The sequence below is a fragment of the Olea europaea genome, unplaced genomic scaffold, assembly GCF_002742605.1.
Source record: "Olea europaea var. sylvestris unplaced genomic scaffold, O_europaea_v1 scaffold1995, whole genome shotgun sequence".
Lineage (NCBI taxonomy): Eukaryota > Viridiplantae > Streptophyta > Magnoliopsida > Lamiales > Oleaceae > Olea > Olea europaea.
Window position 1 is genome coordinate 62,293 of NW_019237821.1, and position 20,821 is coordinate 83,113.

The 20,821-nt window shown below is 32.3% G+C and overlaps 2 protein-coding genes across 3 annotated transcripts; one reads left to right on the forward strand and one right to left on the reverse strand.

Moving 5' to 3' along the window:
- The first annotated feature begins 9,291 nt into the window (after positions 1 to 9,291).
- Positions 9,292 to 11,216, forward strand: LOC111379491 (probable aminotransferase ACS10). 2 transcript variants are annotated; one of them, XM_023002871.1, is made up of 2 exons: positions 9,292 to 10,010; positions 10,656 to 11,216. In XM_023002871.1, the coding sequence occupies exons 1-2, from the start codon at positions 9,551 to 9,553 to the stop codon at positions 10,757 to 10,759; spliced, it is 564 nt and encodes a 187-aa protein (XP_022858639.1). In that variant the 5' UTR covers positions 9,292 to 9,550; the 3' UTR covers positions 10,760 to 11,216. The 2 variants fall into 2 exon arrangements, with proteins under 2 accessions (XP_022858639.1, XP_022858638.1); XM_023002870.1 differs by having other exon boundaries at positions 9,296 to 10,006; positions 10,656 to 11,208.
- A 5,971-nt stretch (positions 11,217 to 17,187) lies between these two features.
- LOC111379483 (transmembrane protein 64-like) lies at positions 17,188 to 20,821 on the reverse strand. Its single transcript, XM_023002856.1, has 4 exons — positions 20,418 to 20,821; positions 18,845 to 19,081; positions 18,530 to 18,747; positions 17,188 to 17,660 (listed from the first exon to the last, which is right to left on the reverse strand). The coding sequence occupies exons 1-4, from the start codon at positions 20,646 to 20,648 to the stop codon at positions 17,483 to 17,485; spliced, it is 864 nt and encodes a 287-aa protein (XP_022858624.1). The 5' UTR covers positions 20,649 to 20,821; the 3' UTR covers positions 17,188 to 17,482.

Below are 20,821 nucleotides of genomic sequence, written 5' to 3' on the forward strand. Positions count from 1 at the left end.
AACAAACGCCAAGAATATATCCTTGGAGTGTAGCAGGAGCTGAAAAAGAATGCAGGCCCCACAAGGTTTTGTCTCAAATGATATAAAGACGCGGTTTACAATTTACACCTATCAATTTTAGTAGTCATCGATCTCAAATCAATATAGATTATTGTTAGTATTACAAATCAATATAGATTATTGTTAGTATTACGAAGTTGGACGATGCTAAATGCACATCAGTGTATTCATATATGTGCCCACCTCTTCACATGAAAAGAAACTTATTTCGAATAAAATATAATTTGTCTGAAGTTGACATCTCTTCATATAAGAGGGATGGACACTGATATGGACATCGCATTATGTACAAGTAGGATATTCTTAGAAAATTTGCACTGTATTATGGCTAAATGTTTGAAGTGAACATAATCTAGCTTTCGCACCTTAACAACTGGTTTGGGTAGGTAAAGAGGCCCCCAGACTACATCTCTAGAGTTAGTATTTTGACAGGAAAATGTTATGTGTACACAACAACCCCCTACATGGAGGGGGGTCATACACAATAAAATATTCGTAGGCTTCCCTCCATGTGAGAGGGGTGTAATGAATTATATACACCTCATTATATTTCCCATTTTGACATGTCACATTCACAAATCCTACGTTATCACCCGCTCCCACATGTTGTGTCCTCAAAGGAACTAAAAGGGTTTGACAAATGGCAAGAAGATGTCCTTCGATTGTAATTGAAGCACATAAGAAGAGGAATGCAGGTCCATTAGGGTTTTGTCTCAGCTGGCCTTGTTCGTAGGATTTCTTGTGGTTGAAAAAGGACAGGACAAAATATGGCCAGTTTAGCTTTTAGCGGCCATTCCCAAGGTCTTTTTCCTGACCAAAATGATAGGCTTGATTCTTGGGATTCTTTGGGAACCTTACAATTGGATTGGATTGGATTAGATTAAAACAAAATTATGCTTGGTGTGTACACCAATTTTATACTCTGTCACGTGATGGTACACAATTAGACAGTTTAGAAAAAATAACAGTTTTTTCACCAATCAAATCTTGACACCAAGGATGATGTCAACCATGATGTACAAGCACTGATGTACGTACAAGTAGTTTTATTCTCGACTATATCAACAATCATGCTATGAGTACATTGTGGTATCCAATGGGGTGTCCAAAATGGACACCCGACGCCTCTGCATTGGCCGAGGCGCCTGCCACTCAGGCGCCCGCCGGCGCCTAGACCAATATCGAGGTGTCGAGTGTCCATTTTGGACATCCCATTGAACACCTCGATGTACCACAAGCATTATTCCTATATCAATTCTAGGTAATTACAACTTAGTTCCTACCCCCCCCCCCCACCAAAGATTTCTAGTATTATAGCTTACGTATTATCTGTGTCTCCTACTTATGATTAATAGTGCCATCTATTCTTACCCTCAAGATGAATGAAAAGTTTTTTAAGTTAGGTAGAAAATGATTTAGAAGTAGAAATAACTTCCGAGATTCTATTAAGGATTAACAAATGACAAAACAAAGTGCAAATGTTTCACTCATCATCTCTTAAAACAATTTCATTTCGAAATTAATTAAAAAAAAAATAGTTATCTCATTTCTATAATGCATTAAAATTCATAGACTATTATAATCTATAGGAAAAAAATTAAATTGAATTCCATTAATATTGTTTTCGGGAATATGAGGGAAATTATGAACGATGTTTATGACTTCATATTTTTTACTTTGCACTCTCCCAATTAACCAAAAGTGTCTCCCAATATATGAACATCGGATTGTATAATTAATTGTAAGCACTTAATATAACAATGATATTTAAACACCTTATTAGATGGAAAGAAAACAATTTTCTTCCCGATCCAATATTTGTTCTCGAAAGCCTTCTTTTTTGTGTATCTAATCTATTAACTGCTACAGATGTCACAAAAGAAGTATTGTTAACCATCTTATAGAAGATACATAAATATTTTATTCGTCAAATTAAATCTCGTAAAGAATGTGTAAGGTGCGTAGTGGTTCATTGTACGCATTGTGTTTAATAGCAAATAATTTCTTCACAAGAGTCAATTTATCATCATCAAGATATAATGCTAACATATATACGAATCGATTACTATCAACATATAACACATAGCATCAAAGACTAAAGAAATACTACATCCATAGTTTTTGGAATAATAACCTTAATTCTTCATTAGTCTTAACGAATATTGTAACATAACTCACCTTTTCATTAGATTTCTAAAAGTTTGGGAAGGAACTGAATAAATCGTTTTCATTAAAAGAAGATTTATGAGATAGTCATTACTTAAAGAGCGAGACTACATGTACAGAAGGAAAGTGACAGAATTGCTTCAGAATAGATACAATGGGGTGCATGGTTTTTTTTTTATAATATTTTGTTTACATGGGGCCCACATCCTATGTGAGTATCTGTATCGTTTCTGTAAAAAAATCTTCTGTACAAATGACAAAAACCTTACTTAAATTACGTATAACAACACAATAAGAAAAATAGAATTAGAATGAAACTAGGAAAGTAAAATAATAACCAGTCTGAACAAGTTATGAGATCAAGAAAGTGGTATTCAATATATTAGAGAATTGTAGAGAATTTTGAAGTTAAATGCGGTGAAATCTGATTTTAAACACTATAATTATAGACCCAAAATTAAAATAATAATAATAATAAATTGAAATTTGAATCCAAATCTCGGATTTGATGGCACCCAACATGCCGTCATGCAGATTACTCATCTAACAAGTCTACAGGCTCGACTAGCTAGGCTCGTGAGAGAAGCGCCAAAAAATTATCGAGAGTCAATTCAAGCATGTCAATATTAATGCTCGGTTCGCTAGTGAGACAAGTCAACAAGAAAGCTTCACCTACTTAACACTCCTAATTTTATTGGACCACTTAAAATAGCACGCAAAATTCGATTAAAATATGGGTAAATGTTTTTGAGTAAATATCAAGTCGAACTGCAAAGTTAAAGAAACAAACACAAGAAATGAAGCATTTACTACTAGAATTGTGTGTGCATACTTTGTTTTTCGATTTAAATTATAATAATAACCTATAAATTAGTTAAATTTTATCTCGATCTAATGACTCGCCATTCAAAGTAATGACCAAATTAGTCTTTGGCAGATTGAATGACCAACCTGAGCATGGTACTCTGCATCACAATATCTTCACATCAATGCCTTCATTAGGTATACAATCCATATATGGGCAACCTATGAAATTTGGAGTATCTCTAATACATTCTACAAATAGCTGTCAACATGGTAGACGAGTTGAAAAACTGACACTCTACGTGACATCGATGTCTAACGAGCATTCTTCAGTAAAACAATATTACATGCAAATTCAAAACATTTTCTTATTTTTTGAACACATGTTTCACGTCAATACACTATTTAAAAATGAATTTTTATGACAGAGATGGGACTCAAACAAGGGCTAAATAATTTATCTCAATTCTACAATACACGTGGCAATTAAATAACAATAGAGAGTACGAAAGTATTGATTACACCATAATTCGGAAATATTGCGAGGATACCTATTTTTAGGTGTTCATGTTTATTTTATTTGATCAATTACTTTTAGTATGTACATTTTGTAGGACTTAGCAAACTGCTTAAATTTCCCCATGGAAAAGCGCAGTTATTTCAATAAGTATAAAATTTACATGGAAATAAAATAAAATTTAGACAGTTAAATTGCTTAAAATTTATTTCTATGAAAATTGTCAATTAAATGTGTTTGATTGATTTAATTTTCAACCTAAAAAATGTTATACTTATTCATTTTTTATTGTGAGTAAATGAGAGAGAAAGAGAAAGAATTACCTAAAAAATAAAAATCTACTCCCCTTATAATAAATAATTTCATTGTTTTCAAAAAATTATGATCACACGACAAAAAATATGAAAAGTGAAGAAAAGAGAAGGGAACAAAGAGAAGTCAATAAATTTGTATGTATTTTATTAAGATCCAAATCCCTATATTTATTGGTCAGAATCAGGGATACAACAGTAATAATTTCTAGGGTTGCATGGCTATAATTGTCATTCACCTCTAAATCCTAATAAACATTTATTTTACAACACTCCCTCTTGAATGATACATTACTAAATATATGTCTCGTTAAAGTCTTGTTTGATAAAAATCCAATGGTTAAAAAATCAAAATGAAGGAAAAATAGTACAGTTATTTTGGAGTACTAAGTGCTGCCTCATTAAAATCTTACTATAAAAATCCAATGAGATAAAACCTAAGCGTGGAAAAAATAGTACAGATACTTCCCCTGATGTTGATCACTGAAAATTTTTGAGTCAACGCATTCCAATATCATGATCTAATTTCTCGAATGTAGATGTCGGCAGTGTTTTTGTGAATAAATCGATCACATTGTCACGTGAGAGAATTTGTTGGATATCAATGTCACCATTTTTCTGAAACTCATGTGTATGATAGAATTTTGGAGAAATATATTTCGTTCTATCACCTTTGATATACCCTCCTTTGAATTGTGCAATACAAGTTGCTTTGTCTTCATACAAAATTGTTAACTATCCTTTGTTGGAGTTGACCCGCATAATACTTGGATATGATGAGTCATATCCTCAACCATATACATTATTAGCTTGCTCATGGATTGTAATAATTTTAGAATGATTTGAGAATGTTGCTGTCAAGGATTGTTTTACGGATCTCCATGATATAACCGTTCTTCCACCTGTAAACACATATCCTATTTGTGAGTTAGTTTTATGTGGGTCAGAGAGATAATATGCATCTGTATATCCCACTAAAACAGATCCTGACTTTTGAGAATAAAATAATCTCAAATCAATAGTACCCTTTAGGTAATGAAAAATATGTTTAACATCATTCCACTATTTTTGAATTGGTGTAGAGCTATATCTTGTAAAGAAACTTACAGAAAACGTTATGTCAAGTCGAGTGCAATTTATAAGATAAATTAATGCTCCAATTACACTAAGGTATAGTACTTCAAGATTAAGAACATTTTCTCTATCTTTAAGTGGACGAAATAGATCATTTTTCATATCAAATGATCGAACAACTATGATGATGTCAGTGGATGTGCATTATCAATATAAAAGCGTTTTAAAACTTTTTTTGGTATACATAGATTAATCAGCAAATAATCTTTTTGGGAAATGTTAAATTTGCAACCTAAGACAAAATTTGATTTTTCCCAAATTTTTTTATCTCAATTTCATTTTTTAAATAACCAGCAACTTTGTTGGTTTCTTCAGGAGTTCCAATTAAATTTAAATCATTATCCATAATTGCAAATCCAATATTTTTTTTTAATGGGCGGACATGGTCATTTTATAGCATTCATTCAATAAATATTCGCTAAAATGATTATACAACATGCATCTGATTGTTTTAATCAATATAATGATCTAAGAACATGGTTCTCGAGCATATATCATTTGAGTTATGTTTCAGGCATGTTAAATCTTTCAAAGATAACATTAATAATCATGTCAAATCAGTTGGTTATCATGTATTTCAAATTTCATGTATCATCAAGTTAACATGATATAGACTCGTGATTTTGTCCATTACGATCTTTGCAAAATTCACTAAGTTGAGAGTTGTGCATTACACATTACGACTTCATTTTTCTCATTTCCTTTTCGTATAAGTATATACCTCTAGATTTTCGGACTACATGTCCAAAATTTTCGTGTTTATCTAGTAAATTCAATTTAAAATTACGTCTCCTTTTATTTGGTCAAACATTATTTCGATCGATATATTTCGATGTATTTATTTCAACCTCGCAATTCACATATGATACTGTATATCATGTACAAAATTGTTGTCGACAACTTTTTCTTTTCTCGTTCGATTCTATTTCTTTTTCCATAATGACATAACTTATTTAGATATTTCAATTTTCAACATATCAGGTACCTGAACCTCTTCTAGAGTTTTATAATTTGTTATGTCTAAATACTCATTAAGAATATATGCCTCCTTAATGAAATTATCTTTGCTAATTGCTCCATTTTTATTTGAAGATTTTTTGTATTAAAATCGAACACTATCACGCTTCAGGCGTGCCATAGATATATTTTTTTTACAATGCTAACAAATTATCCCTAAGACATCAATTCGTATTGAAGTATTAAAATTGGTGAGATATTATTGATCTCTTTGATTGATAAATGTATCTAAATAAATTATCTTTCGAACTTCTAGTTCAAATGATATTTAGCGAGAGTTTAAATGATGATACATTTATATATTATTTTCAACTTCTTAATTTCCCCCTAATGCTGAGATAATTGTCCAATCAAATTGACATTCATTTTTTCGGTGTTATAAAATATCGTCATTTGAAATAATAGTTCAAACTACGTACTTATTCTCAGCATTCTTTGTTTTTCATCTTAGTGTATTGTGGTGTTCAATTTTTACATATACTATACCATAAAAAATAATAAGATGAAAAAGTTAGGAAATGATCATAAGCTGATTATAATAGGGAGAGCTGTGATTTTGGTATGATGCGTAATAAAATTTCTTAAATAAAAATGGAAAATACTTTATTCTCAATTAAATTAATTGGAGGCATTTAACAAACAATAGTGTTAAACCATTTATCGACATCTCAACTAACACTTATTAAAATGTTAAGATTTATACCCACTAGCATTAACAAGACATAGTTTTGATTATAGAATCTGAAAATTATGCTCATAACTTGAGCAATAATTTCGCAAAACTTCAGATTGTGAACACTATGCAATCATCTAATATTTGTGTCAAATCTATTAGATACAAATAATATTTAGATGATTAACATGTTGGGTGATGGGGCTTTATATCTCCCTAATTAATTTTCAGAAATATAGGGAATTCAATCCCAATTTTAGCTAGCGATGTTTAATGATCAATTGTCGATAAATAGAACAAATAATATGTAGGAATTCATTGGATTTTAAAATCTTCTGATTCTTCATTTAATATCCATTAAAATTTTTTAATTCCGCATCATTATTGATCCAGTGATGGTCCAACTGGTCATGCCAAACAATAAAATCAAATTGAACTTCTGGTTCAATATAATATATAATTCAGTTATTTAATCTCGAAAAATATGATTAAATATTATAAAATCATATATCATTCAAGTAGTCAAACTAATCAATATTCCAACAACATTAGTTATATATTTTCCTTCAGGGATAAACATGAATTCAAAATAATATATTTTTCAAAACATGTGTTCCTTTAAAAGCACGTTATATATATATATATATATATATATATATATATATATGCTCATTCAAAAGCAATATGTCAATATTCTTCAGGAATATTGAAAATTATAATTCAAACTATTCAGGAGCAATCAAATGTTATTATAATAAATTATACAATAATTTATTTTTCGAGTGTAAAAATACAATTTACGTTAAATTATATGTAATTATACTTTTCGAGAGCAAGGAATATCTAACTAAAATATTAATGAAAATTATAATGTATTATTTTGAGGTCACATTATATTTTACTAGTACTTCTTCAAGAACAATAGATCAATATTCTTTGAAATATGGAATATTTAATGTTATGCTCTTTAGGAGCAATAATACATTGGTTTGCAGTAATAATTATGTACGCATTTACTTCTCAGGAGTAAAAACATAACTTTATATTAGATTTTATATCATTATGCTCTTCAAGGGCAATAAAATCTGAATAGAACATCAATATCTAATTACGTATTCAGAAAAATGGACACGTAAATAAATAGAGTAATTTAATTCGTGATTTTATATATAATCGATCAATATTCTTTATGAATATTGAAATTATAATATCATATTCTTTTGGAGCAATTAATATTTTTTAAAAAAATATTAATAACATTGTGTTTTTTCAGGAACACCAACACAATTTTTTTTAATATTATTTTTTTATGTATAAAATGTACTTTCTTTAGAACACAACGGGGCATATAATCTTCAAAAGTATAAATACAATATTTTTCTAGAATATTAACATTAACGATTCATTCTACTTTTCGAGTTAAATAATAAAATTTATGCCTACATGAATAATAATGAAATATTCTTCTTGAATATTTATATAACGTGTGTTGTGTTTTTTTCGAGAAAATAAACATTATATTCGTTCAAAATAAATATAATTTAAATTATGCTTCTTCAAGAGCATTAAGTCAATATTCTTTTAAAATATTGAACTTGAAATATCACACTCTTTATAAATAAGTGATATTCTTCTAGAATATTAATAATGTTGTGCTGATTTAGGAGCAACAACGCACTATTTATAATAGATAGATATACAATTAATATTCTTATGGAATATTAATTATAATGTTGTGCTATTTTTTGAACAAAAAGATGATAAATTCTTAATTTGAAGTTCATAGAAAAATATCTAAAAATATTTAATTATCATATAGATATGATACGAATTTATACAAAAAAATTAATTACCAAGCATGCATTAAGAAAAAGAATCTCCATACATAGAAGTTAAAAAAATTGGCTAAATCTTTTACCAACATACAAAAGATACTAAACATGTATATGAATTTCACATATATAGAAATTAAAGATAGAACTAATATGTAACAGATTTAAAAGACAGAATTAATACTGAATAATATGTGGAAAAAATGATCGTGTATGAATAAAAAAACGCGAATTAATATGTGTTCAGATTATACATACAAACGTGAATTAGAATTAATATGTATGCCAATGAAAAGTAGAGAAGAAGAAACAACCTCGTTATGATGCATGTGTATATTGAAATGTTTTACATGCTACCAAATTAATTTTGATATACGTGATAAATATTCATGTCTATAAAAATTATTACATTCACTAAATTTTGAAAAATTAAGTTATCGTGCTAATAACATGTCATGAAAAGTGAAGAAAAGAGATGAGAATAGAAAGAAGTCAATAGACTTGTGTGTATTTTATTAAGAACTAAAACTCTGTATTTATAGGGCAGAATCAAGGATACAACAGTAATAGTTTCTAAGGTTGCAGGGGTATAATGGTCATTCAACTCTAAATCCTAATAAATTTTTCTTTTACAGAATGAAAATATTTTTTTATGAAAAAAATATTAATCAAACAATGAAAAAATAGAAATTTTGGTAAAAAATGACATTTTCCATAAAAAAAAAATATTGGCCTAAATTCGGAACTGTGGCTCTTGAAAAAGATACTGACTAGATTCATCCACTGCCTTCTATAACCAAATAGGCCTACCGCGCAAATTTTCATCGAACAATTATGGCCAAATTTCTCTTTCTTTGAGTTCACATATTCAAACACAATTTTATTTTTTTATATTTTTTTCAGAAAGATCAGCCACAGGCTTCTCAATCACTCACTCATTCCAACAAAAATTAACATAAGACAACAAAAAAAAGGTTAAAAATAGTTGTCTTCGATCATTCCGCCCTCACGTTACGGCTTTCAGGATGACCCCACTATGAAAAAGACCCGAAATTCCACCACCACTACCACTGGCGGCGGCAGAGCCACGACGGCGATGAGGGTGATAGTGCCCTTACAAGGTATAGTGCAAGGCCGTGGAGGTCTTTTCTTGGGTTCAGTTATACCCTGTGCTCTCTTTTACTTTCTTCAGCTCTACCTCAAGGGAAGGGGTGGGAGCAAGTCCGACGAACCTCCGGCGCCAACGGAGACGGAGAGTTCTCCGTCGGAGACCCATTTGCCGGAAGTGTCGACTTTGCAGAGGGTTCATTCAAGGTTGCTGCTTTCTCCACGAGGGTCTAGTGGGCCGGCCCAGGTGTCGTCTAGAGCTAATGCAATTGCTAAGCAGGCTGATGGTCCTTACTTTTTGGGCCTGAAGCAGGCTGCTGATGACCCGTATGATGAAATGAATAATCCGGATGGTGTAATTCAACTTGGGTTGGCTGAAAACAGAGTGGGTATTGTTAATGAAAATTGTTACTCGTGTTTTTTGTTTTTTTTAATGTTTAATGCATTCATGAAGTGAATTCGTGTGATCAGATGTTTCTTCTGATGTGCTGAATGTAAAACTTGTATATACTACGGAAATGTACTGAACCTAGTATTTTTAAACAAGTAGTGTTACTATGTATTATGCTGATAATTTATAGTAAAATAGTAGCAAATAGCTAAGGCTCTGCTCAGTTTCCGGAAAATGGAAGAGAAGGAAAGAAAATGAATGGATGAATATGTTTAATTTTATATTTGGATAAGTCAGTCCCTCCTACTCCCTTCCGGTCAAACAAAGCATTGGTCATGTCAATGGGACTGTCTTTACATTTGTGTAGTAGCAATTCTCGAGTTTATTCATGTTTTTGAACTGTTTTGGATGCTGACAATGAAATAGCTGTATATATCTGTGATGTGAACATGTTATATGTTCTTACAATTGGAGTAACAAAATTCAGCCTTTGAATTTGCATCGAAGATAATTTATCTGTTTGATTGCATATGTTAGTTTTTGAATTGTATAGAAGAGTACTAACGTTGTTAATTATTTCTTAACGACTTTGATAGTTTGTTAATGGAGTGTGTTTGTGACTTCTTTATTCACGTGAATGTAGTTGTCATTGGACGTGGTTCAGGAGTGGCTAGCGGACAATACAAGGGAATCAATAATATGCCAGGACTTGAGCATAAGTGGTATTGCAGCATATCAGTCATTTGACGGGTTGCTGGAGTTGAAAGTGGTTAGTCTTTCTACTTTTGTATCCAAAAATGTAACTAAGCCTTTGCATCTCTTTAATTAGTTAGCGGTGTGAAAGATGTGATCTTTATGGCACTTATATAAAATTCTAGGTCTAATGTAGAATACTAATTAATGTCGCATCTCATTTAAGCGTAGAAACAAATTATGACAATTTAAATCCCAGCAATGGGATTTGGCTGATTATACAAATTCAACAATATTCCCTTAGAAATATTAAACTCGATTCCTGTGAGTACCGGTAATTCTGTAATCTGCTAGCAATATCTAGAAATAATCTACTTGAATGAGTTGCTTTTGCTTCTAGCTTTTTTGAAAGTTTAAGAAGTGCCTTTTGAAGCATTTTAGCCCCCGTTAACTTTCATTCCATTACATTCTATTTTTCTCTCTTGTATTTTCAACCACACAATATTCCATAAAATCATATTATACGTAAATCGAAAACTTTTCATTCTTTTTCAACCACTCATTTTTCAAAAAAAAGTATTCCACCCATTTTCATTTCTACAAAATGGGGGCCAAACGGGGGCTTAGAACTAATTGCAGATTTTTTTTTTTTTATTTTTGGTTTCAATAGATGTTAAAAACATCAAAGTAAGAGCCTGTTTGAGCCACATTATAATGAGAATGAGAATGAGAAATAGAGCCGTTATGAGCCCCAAACCAGAGATAGAAATTCAAAAATGGTGGCTAGATGTGATAGATAACGGTCATATTTTTCATTTTAATGAGGTAAAAATGTGGCTTAAACAGGGGCTAAATAAACTTTTTTATTATCTGATACAACTTAACTGGTGTTATTCTACTGATATAAATGGAAGGATCATGTTGATAATAATGCTTTGATTACACATCAACCCCTTATACTTTCAAAGCATTCAACTTGTGACCTTATCATTTTTAAAATTGTAGAAATAANACCACAAAGAGTTGCCATCAACCCCCAAACACTTTCCTGTTAACCAATTTAACAAATAACAGATTTATACGACAAATGTAGCTAGTGGAGTGCAGCACACTGCCTTTTTTAGTCAATTTTGGCGCCGACTATAGTTCTAACCATCGTGGACCACCCATTTTGAGTTGTCACGTCACGCTGCACCTTCTACAACAGTGGGCTTCCATAAATTTCATCATTATATGCCCCAGCATTTCTGCCTAGCCCATGTGCAATGTGCACTAGTTGAACCTACTTGAACTCTTTGTTCCTCACAAAATGAGTTTGGTTGAAATCATCTTGAATTCTTACAACAAAGACTTAAACTCAGACATATTCAAATTCTTGTTGAATTCTATGTTAAAGAGCTGCTCCATTTCATCAAAATCTATGGCGTAGAATCCTGGAGTCAGTAGGGTTTCATTTATTTCTTGTTTGCCAGCCTTTTTCTTCTTGTATATTGAAGTCTTTTTGTGGTAAAATTTTAAAAAATATAAACTTTAGGGAACTATTTGCTAATCGATTGTTGGATAATTTTTGTGCATTGTTTAATCCAAAAATACGGATCAAAATATGCAGATTTTTCACTATATTTCTTGTTGTTTGATTTTTTTTTTTTTTTTGGTGATTTTGAATATTCACGTTTTTATGCATTTTCTAACTTAGGGGACAAAAAATGTGGCGTTAAAATGCCGAGATTAGAATTGATTGTTTGATGTAATGGTTGAACTTTGAAAAATATAATTTTTGATAGAGTGAAGAGAATTATGAACTAGGTATTGTACGTAATATGTAGTTTGATAGGTGAAACGATGAGCTTTCACTTGGTAAATATCAAATTTTGTAGACATCTACAGGTTAAATCTTGATTTTGCTATAAAAAATTTGAGTATACTGAACAAACCTCAAATTTGTTAGGTAAATCTCAAGTTTGTTATACAAAACTAGAGTGAATTGTCCAAATAGTCACTGAACTTTATAAAAAAATTTCAAGGGGGTCATTGAACTTTAAAAATAACCTAAATGGTCACTGAACTTTGTAAAATGTTTCTACGCGATCACTGAATTTTAAAAATTACCTAAATGGTCCTAAACTTTGTAAAAAGTTTCCACGAGATCCCTAAACTTTGCAAAAAAGTTTCTTAGGGGTCATTGAATTTAGGTGATTTTTAAAATTTAACGATCCTGTAGAAACCTTTTGCGAAATTTAGTGACAATTTAGGTGATTTTTAAAATTCAATAATCCCTTAAAAACTTTTTACAAAGTTCAATGATCATTTGGGCAGCAAAAGTTTGCTGGGCTCTGTAACTTCAAACGTGCCTAATATTTGATCACCTCCTTCGAATAGCACTCAATTTCTTATATATATATATATATATATATCAATCTGCTATAATATTTGAGATTTTACAATTTAAAATTTATATGAAATTTGGCATTTAACAACATTTTGAGATTCTTCAAATTTTGAACTTTAAATATCTATCTAAAATAAAGAGCTTAGTCTAATTATTCGTGCAACTTGAAGTTTCTAAAAAAATCGAGATTCATCTCCATTTCGAGTTTTTCAGCATAATTCGACACTTAGACTTCAGTTTTACACTTCAACTAAAATCTATGTTTAAGTTTGTGGGTGTAATCTGAAGTATTATTTTCTACAAGATAATTTCGAGATTTCAATTTGGAATTTTTAAGTTAATAGATTAAAAATCTCTCTATCAATATTGTCTTGCTTCCAGCGGTAGGGTAGAGAGTTCGATTCTTGGTGGGAACCTGCGGCCAAATATTTGGTATGGAGCAATCACTGTGAAGGAGGATCTCTTGTGCGCAGAAATGTACATGCAATGAGGGGAACCTGTGATCCAGTTGAGGCATAACCCGCGATTTACCCCCTTCAAGATTCTAGGGGCAAGGATTTTGGTGGTCCAGAATTTAGTCTGGTGTAAGTTGGGATACCTGGATATAAAAAATATATATATATTATTCGATAATTATGGTGCATCACTTACAAAGCTTCTTTTACAAGCTATTGATTTGGATTCCAGAATTGTACACCAACCTTTTTAGCCCTTGTTTGACCATTATTATTTGAGATTATAATTTTTGGAAAAATTAAGTACAAAATTTTAACAGACAACACATGACGTGAAATAATTGAAAAATGGAAAAAAAAAAACGCCAAAAAAAATGAATCAGGTTCCGTCACGTCAATGTTTGTATGAATTCGGTAAGGAATTCCTTGTACTTGAGGCTTTTTCCTTTATGGAATAGAGTTTTTAAATAATGTGTTGTTAAAAAAAAAAAAAAAAGTTTTGAGTTTTCGTGTAATAATTTTTATTGGAAAATGTGTGATCGATAAGAAAAAATGAATTATAATTTAATGGGGGTCAAACTGGGGATTAACCATGGAATCTTATCCATATGAAGAGTTTGACCATATTTGAAAATTTGGGTATTTTTTTCTTTATTAAACACGCTATATGTGCATATTTTATAATGGGATGAGCCAAAATTTTGCAATGAGCATAATTTGGCACTCAATATAGGATTGAACTGGAAAAGAATAAGATTTTAACTTCTTTTTCTTCTGTTAAGTTACAACGGAATGTTTTTATAGCAGGATTACAGTTGATAATGGTAACTCAGCTTGGAATTGCAAAAGAATATTGTGTGTATTTCTTTACCAAATTAACTAATGTATCCTACACTAGTTATGATTCCAGACCGTTACTCATGGACTCGAGCCTAAACAACCTCAGTCATGCTTGGAATCGAATGGATAGCACCAGAAATGTTGTAACACGTCGAAATGAGTTAGGTTTTTCAAATTCTTGAGTGTAAAAGGAATTGAATCGAATATAAAATCTTCTGATAAATCCAAAGAATGATGTAGGTCAAGAGTTACTGAGGTATGTCATGTTGGCAAGATTTTGTGGAATGCCTCCCTCCAAAGAATTCCCTGAAACATCTCTGCATGCATTTTTCAGAGTTTTTTCAGTTGAATCCTAATAAAAGTTGATGTAAACACATAACAGCCAGTGATGATGTTTCGACTCACAGTTCCGGAATTTCCCCATGAAACCCTTCCACATAAGATTAAAATAGGTAAGATTTATCGATCCAAGAATCGCAAAAGGAGTGCCCCTGTAAATATATTGCTACTAAGATCCAAAGCTCCAAGCTTCTACTCGCAGAAACATTATCATGAAGACTTGAACACTTCCTGATATCACTTTACTCCTCACCAAGAAGTACACTACCACTGAAATGCCACAAGTTTCTTCAGGCAATTCTCCATTGAGACTGCTAAAAGCCAAATCTATCCTATCAGGATTCTTACAATTACTAATCGACACAGATTGCACCCAAAATATTGTTATGTGCTAAAGAAACTAACGTTGTACTCTTGAACAAAGCTGAAGGAATCTCCCCATTGTACCAATTTCTTGTTAAATCAAGAAACTTATATTTGGCGAGTCTCCCAAGAAAATCTTGGGATTACCCCAGATAAAGCTTTGGAGCTTAAATTAATCTTCCATAATGCATCAATCCCTTCATACTCCAAAGGAATATTTCCTTGTAATTTATTCCTAAACAAATTGATTATCCTCAAAAAAGATTTTAATCCAGAAAAGGCAGGAGATAAAACCCCACCAGGACTATTATTACATTACACAATTCTCATCACATTTCCATCTTAATTACAAGATACACCTTTATAATCTCTGCAGGAACTCTAATTTTGATCTCAAGAACTCAAACTCAAAAAGGGGTCAATTGAAATGTTATCCTTGAAATGAAGAAACATTTTCTTTTCAGTTATTGGTGAGACTAATTCTGTCAAAAACTCAAGAAACAGAATGCATACAACAAAATAAGATAATGAATAATTATTTCTATTTTTGTTCATGTTACCAACAACACACCAGCATTATATTTGCTGGATCCAGGCCTACAACATTTGGTCTCTGCTTTTGCATATACAATGATGAAAACACGAACAAATGAGTTCTTTGATGTATATTTGTTAAAGGGTAACATTTCAAATCCTCAATCTTGGAGAAAATAGGAAGAAATCGAAGCACATTTTGTGGGCATGGTAAAAAGACAGAGTTTGTGGTATTTTTTTGGGATCTTTCTCTGGTTAACAATGAAATAAGAGTTCTGCATCATTAGAGCGTTTGGGCTAGTTTGAGTTGATGAGTTCAAGAATTAGGTGCAGTGAAAGATTTACACATAAACACGCTTCTAGAAAAAGAATTGCTGTTGGCTGGTTGGCAAAAGGAGATTGATAAATGAAATATTGCCTGGCTTGGCTGGAAAGAGAAGCAGGTGTGACAATTCAATTAATAACTGTACTTTTTGATGCTTATTAATATAAAAATAGAAGAACGCATTCTGTTTGTTTGCGAGAAATCTTCATCTTCAATGACTCAATGTGCCTTTTGTAGGGTCTGTCTCACCACGGAGAGCAGGCATTGAAATCTTTGTCTTCAATCTTAATTGTCAGTCTTTCGTTACTGATGTAAGATAATCTCTTTAAATGTAAAATGTCCAAATATATGTGTTAAATTGTCATATGATCCTCGTTAAAATATGCATATATTCTTAAGCACAAGTCAAGATGCATTTCATAAAGTTAGACGTCGCAAGAGTCTCATACCAATTAAGCACATATTTGTATAGCTTTCAACTTTCAACTATGGCATTAAGAACCAACTTATTTCTTTTCAACAGTTGGAGGATTGACTTAATCCTCAAGCAATAAACTAGAGAGGTTCAATTTTTCCAATTTCTTGGTTGTGATTTGCGACATACTCTATCATATTTTATTGGCTTTGAATCCTATTCATACATTCTTGATTGAAAAATAAAACGTAAAGAGTTGACATTTAGGATGCTTCTTGGCGCAATAGATTAGACCATAACAGGAATTTGATATAAAATTAATAGAAATTTAAACGTTCTTCATAGAATAATATTTTCCAGTTTTAATATCATTATCGGTCTAGATAATAATTGACTTAAAAAAATAATAATAATAATAAATCGTGCTCTCGTAACTCAAGTTGGATAACTCTATCCTACAAAAATTGTGATAAATAACATTACTTGTTCAACTTTCATTTAGAAATCCGAATAGATCCTCAGTGTTTATAAAACATATCCACTTGCTTTGTTAATTGTGGACATATAGCCACGGTTTTAGAAGGTTGGAAACATAAATGCAGTAAATAGGTGGATAGAAAAATAGGTAGTCACGTCTATGAAAGGTTAGAAACCCCTCACAGAATTTTACCTAATAATTTCAACATGTCACCATGTAATGTTAGATAGATGCTTTTATGTCAAGGAATTTCAGGGTGAATTCGAGTGGTAGGAAACATTAACAAGCACATTGAAAATAGTAATTCGATCTCAACAGCACATCTCAGAAAAAGGAAAGCCAGATAACATTTACAAGACCTACTACCATCAAATTGCAATATTAATTTGCAAAGCCAAGTTTACAGCAATTTAACCCTTAAAAAATATGGGATTTCAATTATATACATATATGTTCTACAATGAAGGAGAAAGTAACTATAAATGGTTTTACTGGTTACCACCAATCCTACATTCAGAGTGCCAATATTAGTCGTGTAAGCTTCCTTTTTCCCTTACACTCTATGCATCCATATCGACCTCGTCCTGTGAGGTGGCATTGCCTTCTCCAGCTTAATTTGTCCAGGCAGAAATCCTAAGATCACTGCAATAGGTCCTCATCCCTTTGCAGTTCATTGAGCCGCCTTTTGCCATACAATGTGATTACCACTGTTGTAGCCACCGTGATGCAAAATCCGATCACATTGAAAATTATCTCTGATGCTGACAAAGAGTGCTGATCACTGGATGCATCGGCCAAGGTTTTTATCAGGATGCCACTACAAAATGAAAAATTCCATCATTCCCTAAAAAACATAACATAAAGTGATAATTTGCCGTGTTGGACAGTAAACAGAAACACATTACAAAGCAACCAAATCCTGTAGGGGTTTGGCATGTCTTTATGGAAGCTTATTGTCTGAGTTATCATAAGCAACAAAACATCGCAGACATTGCTAGCAGAATGGAAGGCATCAAAGAATGTGAACATCACTTAAAGCACAATTACACCAAATAAAAAGGAAAAGAATACAACACAGCTAAACACGTGAACATTTTCCTGCATGGTTGCCAGCAGGCAGTTAGTGGCAGAGATTGACACTAGGACTATTGCTGCTCTTTGCCAAAACGACCTTGGTGTGGGGGCAATGGATAACATTCCTACACACTTCCATCACCACCGATTTAAATGTTCAACAAAAAATAATGGTGCGGTCTGCTTAACTTCCAGCTTAAAGAGATTGTATGCTTCCATTTGTAACGCGGAAAGAAAAATTAAAAAAATAATAATAATAAATGAGTTGTCCTTAGTGCAAGTGGTTAGCAACACAAGAAGATAATTGGTAGTAACATCAGCATCAGAAACAAAGAAGAAATTTATGATTACATACATCATTAAGAGATAATGAACAATAAGAAGACAGTGGAAAATCTATGTACGAACCTACCTAAATAAACAAATGTGATGAATTTGGATGTACATGAACAATTGTACAAGGTAGGTTTGTGTTTCATAACAACATCAGCTCGCTACAAACAAAAGTGCGCTTGCAATTTCACCATACTTAATTTAAGGGGGAGATATGAGATTAGGGGAGGACATATGGTAGGCAGATGGATAAAAGTAGAGGCAGAGAGAAATTCTTACGTGTAGAGTGCAACAAATACTTCTGGAACCATTCCGACAATTGACCCCAACAAGTATGGACCATACCCAACACTGGTAGCCACAGCAGAGTAGTTATATATGACATAGGGGAAGGGAGAAATCCTAATCAATGCAACAGCTCGAACTTGATTGAACCAATTTCCTTCACCAGCTAATCTTATGATGGAAGCTTTCTTTGGATGTCTCTCTAACCACATCTATAAGAAGAGGAAATGATTAGATCCACATATACTATAATGTGGCAAACAAAGGTAGCTCATTGTAGGAACAGAACAGTTTATAAAAGGCACGTACATGCATTTTATGACGGAACAGATAACCAATGAAATATGGGAGAGAGACACCAATTGCAACTGATCCAATGACCAGCAGAAAACCATACCCATATCCAAAAGTCATCCCTGCAACCCACATCGAAGGACTAGAAGGTAAAAGTAGGATTGGAAATAATGCCACAGAACCAAAGACTAGAAGTGCCAGGACTTGTGTGCTGAATGTTTTCGTTTCCCAATGAATTAAGGGAAGAATTTCCTGGAGAAAAGAAAAATGAAGTTAGAAAGCAATATGACCAGAGGGAACCATGATCATTGATTTAAATGGTACAAAACCACATCCAAGCTTCTTGCTTGATTTACATTAAACGTTTATTCACAATGTCATTCACATAATAAAATATGTTAAGGAAGAATGTAGAGTAATTAAAATTTTCATAACCTCTATAAAACGCGCTAGGCAAGTCTCAGAATCCATTCAAATTAAGGGGAAGAAATTTGTGGGAAATAATGAAATCTTCGACTTGTGTTTTGGCCTTGTCAAGGGCTAGGAAATGGAATGATTCAATGGATTGCAATATAGGTTTTATCAGTAGTACGCCTCCATTGCCCTCCATTTCCTTCATAACTAATCTGTCTAGTCCATTCCTTCCCTTCGTACTGATTGTTGCTTTCCCTTAACTACTGTTTCAAATGAAACACACTTAAATTGTATTTAGTGCTTGTTTGGTTTCGTTCTAAGTTGCTGAATTTATAATGTCATAGAAATAAGTGGTTAATAAGTGGGTAATGGTTGTGGGTCCTACAAGATGTGTAGTTAAAATTAAAGTTTCACTTTGACCTTTAAATTATAAAGAGATTATAATGAAAGGCAAACAATATACACTTCCTTTTGGCTTTTATAGCCATGCAAATCAGCTGAGACATTAGCATCACTTAGACTATGCAAAGAGAAAAAACCAAGCAAGTTTCTCAATTTGGAATCTAATAGATATAGATTCTTTCGCGCTCATTTTTAAGCCACATATACAAATGCCTACCAATAAGAATGAAAGGAATGAATTAACAAATTCAAGATCACAACGTATCCACTATACACAAAACTAATATCAACAACAAAGAATTTCTTTCCAATTGGAGAAAAAAAAAGGAAGAAAATCAAGCACTTGGCAGACCCATGGTGACACTAGGAATTTTGCCCTCCCGATAATAAAGCTTACTTCCTCGTTCCTTCTAGAATTCTATGATTTCGTTTGTCCATATTAACAAAGAACGGCTGATATTACTACTTCCACATCACCTTTCTTCCCCAAGCCAACTCTGCTTCCTGTAATAACCTTTCCCATAATGTAAGCATTCATCTATTAACTTTCCATTCTCCCAAAACTCCCAAAATTAAAATCTTGAATAAACATAAAATATATTATTGCATTACAAGCTAAAAAATGTGAATGATTGACAGTGAGAAACAGTCGGACAAAAGGTAAAATAAATTTTTAATAATTTAACCGCTCTAATAGAAAAAACCTAAAAACCAAATTCAGAAAGCCATAGAAGTGATCAACATTCAAGGTATTACCCAGAAGGAAAATTACCTTGTCCATGAAAAATGGCCCGACCCATTTACAGAAGACAGCAGCCAAGACCCCTAAAAATGTCACCAACAACACCAGCTTTAACCACCACCACAACGACCAGCACCACCCTCCTTCGCCTCCGGCGCAGCCCGATGACGTCGATGCCTCCCCGTTGGCCCCTCCATCAAAACCCTCCTCCAAATTCACATAATCCCCTCTAGGTTCCTCAATCGTACCATTATAAGTCATACCCACCAAATCAAAACCTAATTTCCAATTAAATTAATTGCATTAAACTTACAATTGCCGGGTTTTGTATAAATTGACCGACAAACCAACCCCTTGTGAAAAAAATTGAATAATAGCGGAGGACATACGCATATATACTCACAGAAAGTGGGAGTATTTATGTACGGTGACGT

Coding starts and splice junctions, on each gene's coding strand:
- LOC111379491 (XM_023002870.1), top strand. CDS start 9,551: ATGAAAAAGACCCGAAATTCCACCACCACTACCACTGGCGGCGGCAGA. Junction 10,007..10,655: donor TTGGGTTGGCTGAAAACAGA/GTGGGTATTGTT, acceptor ACGTGAATGTAG/TTGTCATTGGACGTGGTTCA.
- LOC111379483 (XM_023002856.1), bottom strand. CDS start 20,648: ATGACTTATAATGGTACGATTGAGGAACCTAGAGGGGATTATGTGAAT. Junction 19,082..20,417: donor GGCCATTTTTCATGGACAAG/GTAATTTTCCTT, acceptor TCTTTTCTCCAG/GAAATTCTTCCCTTAATTCA. Junction 17,661..18,529: donor GTATTTGTTGCACTCTACAC/GTAAGAATTTCT, acceptor TTCATTTTGTAG/TGGCATCCTGATAAAAACCT.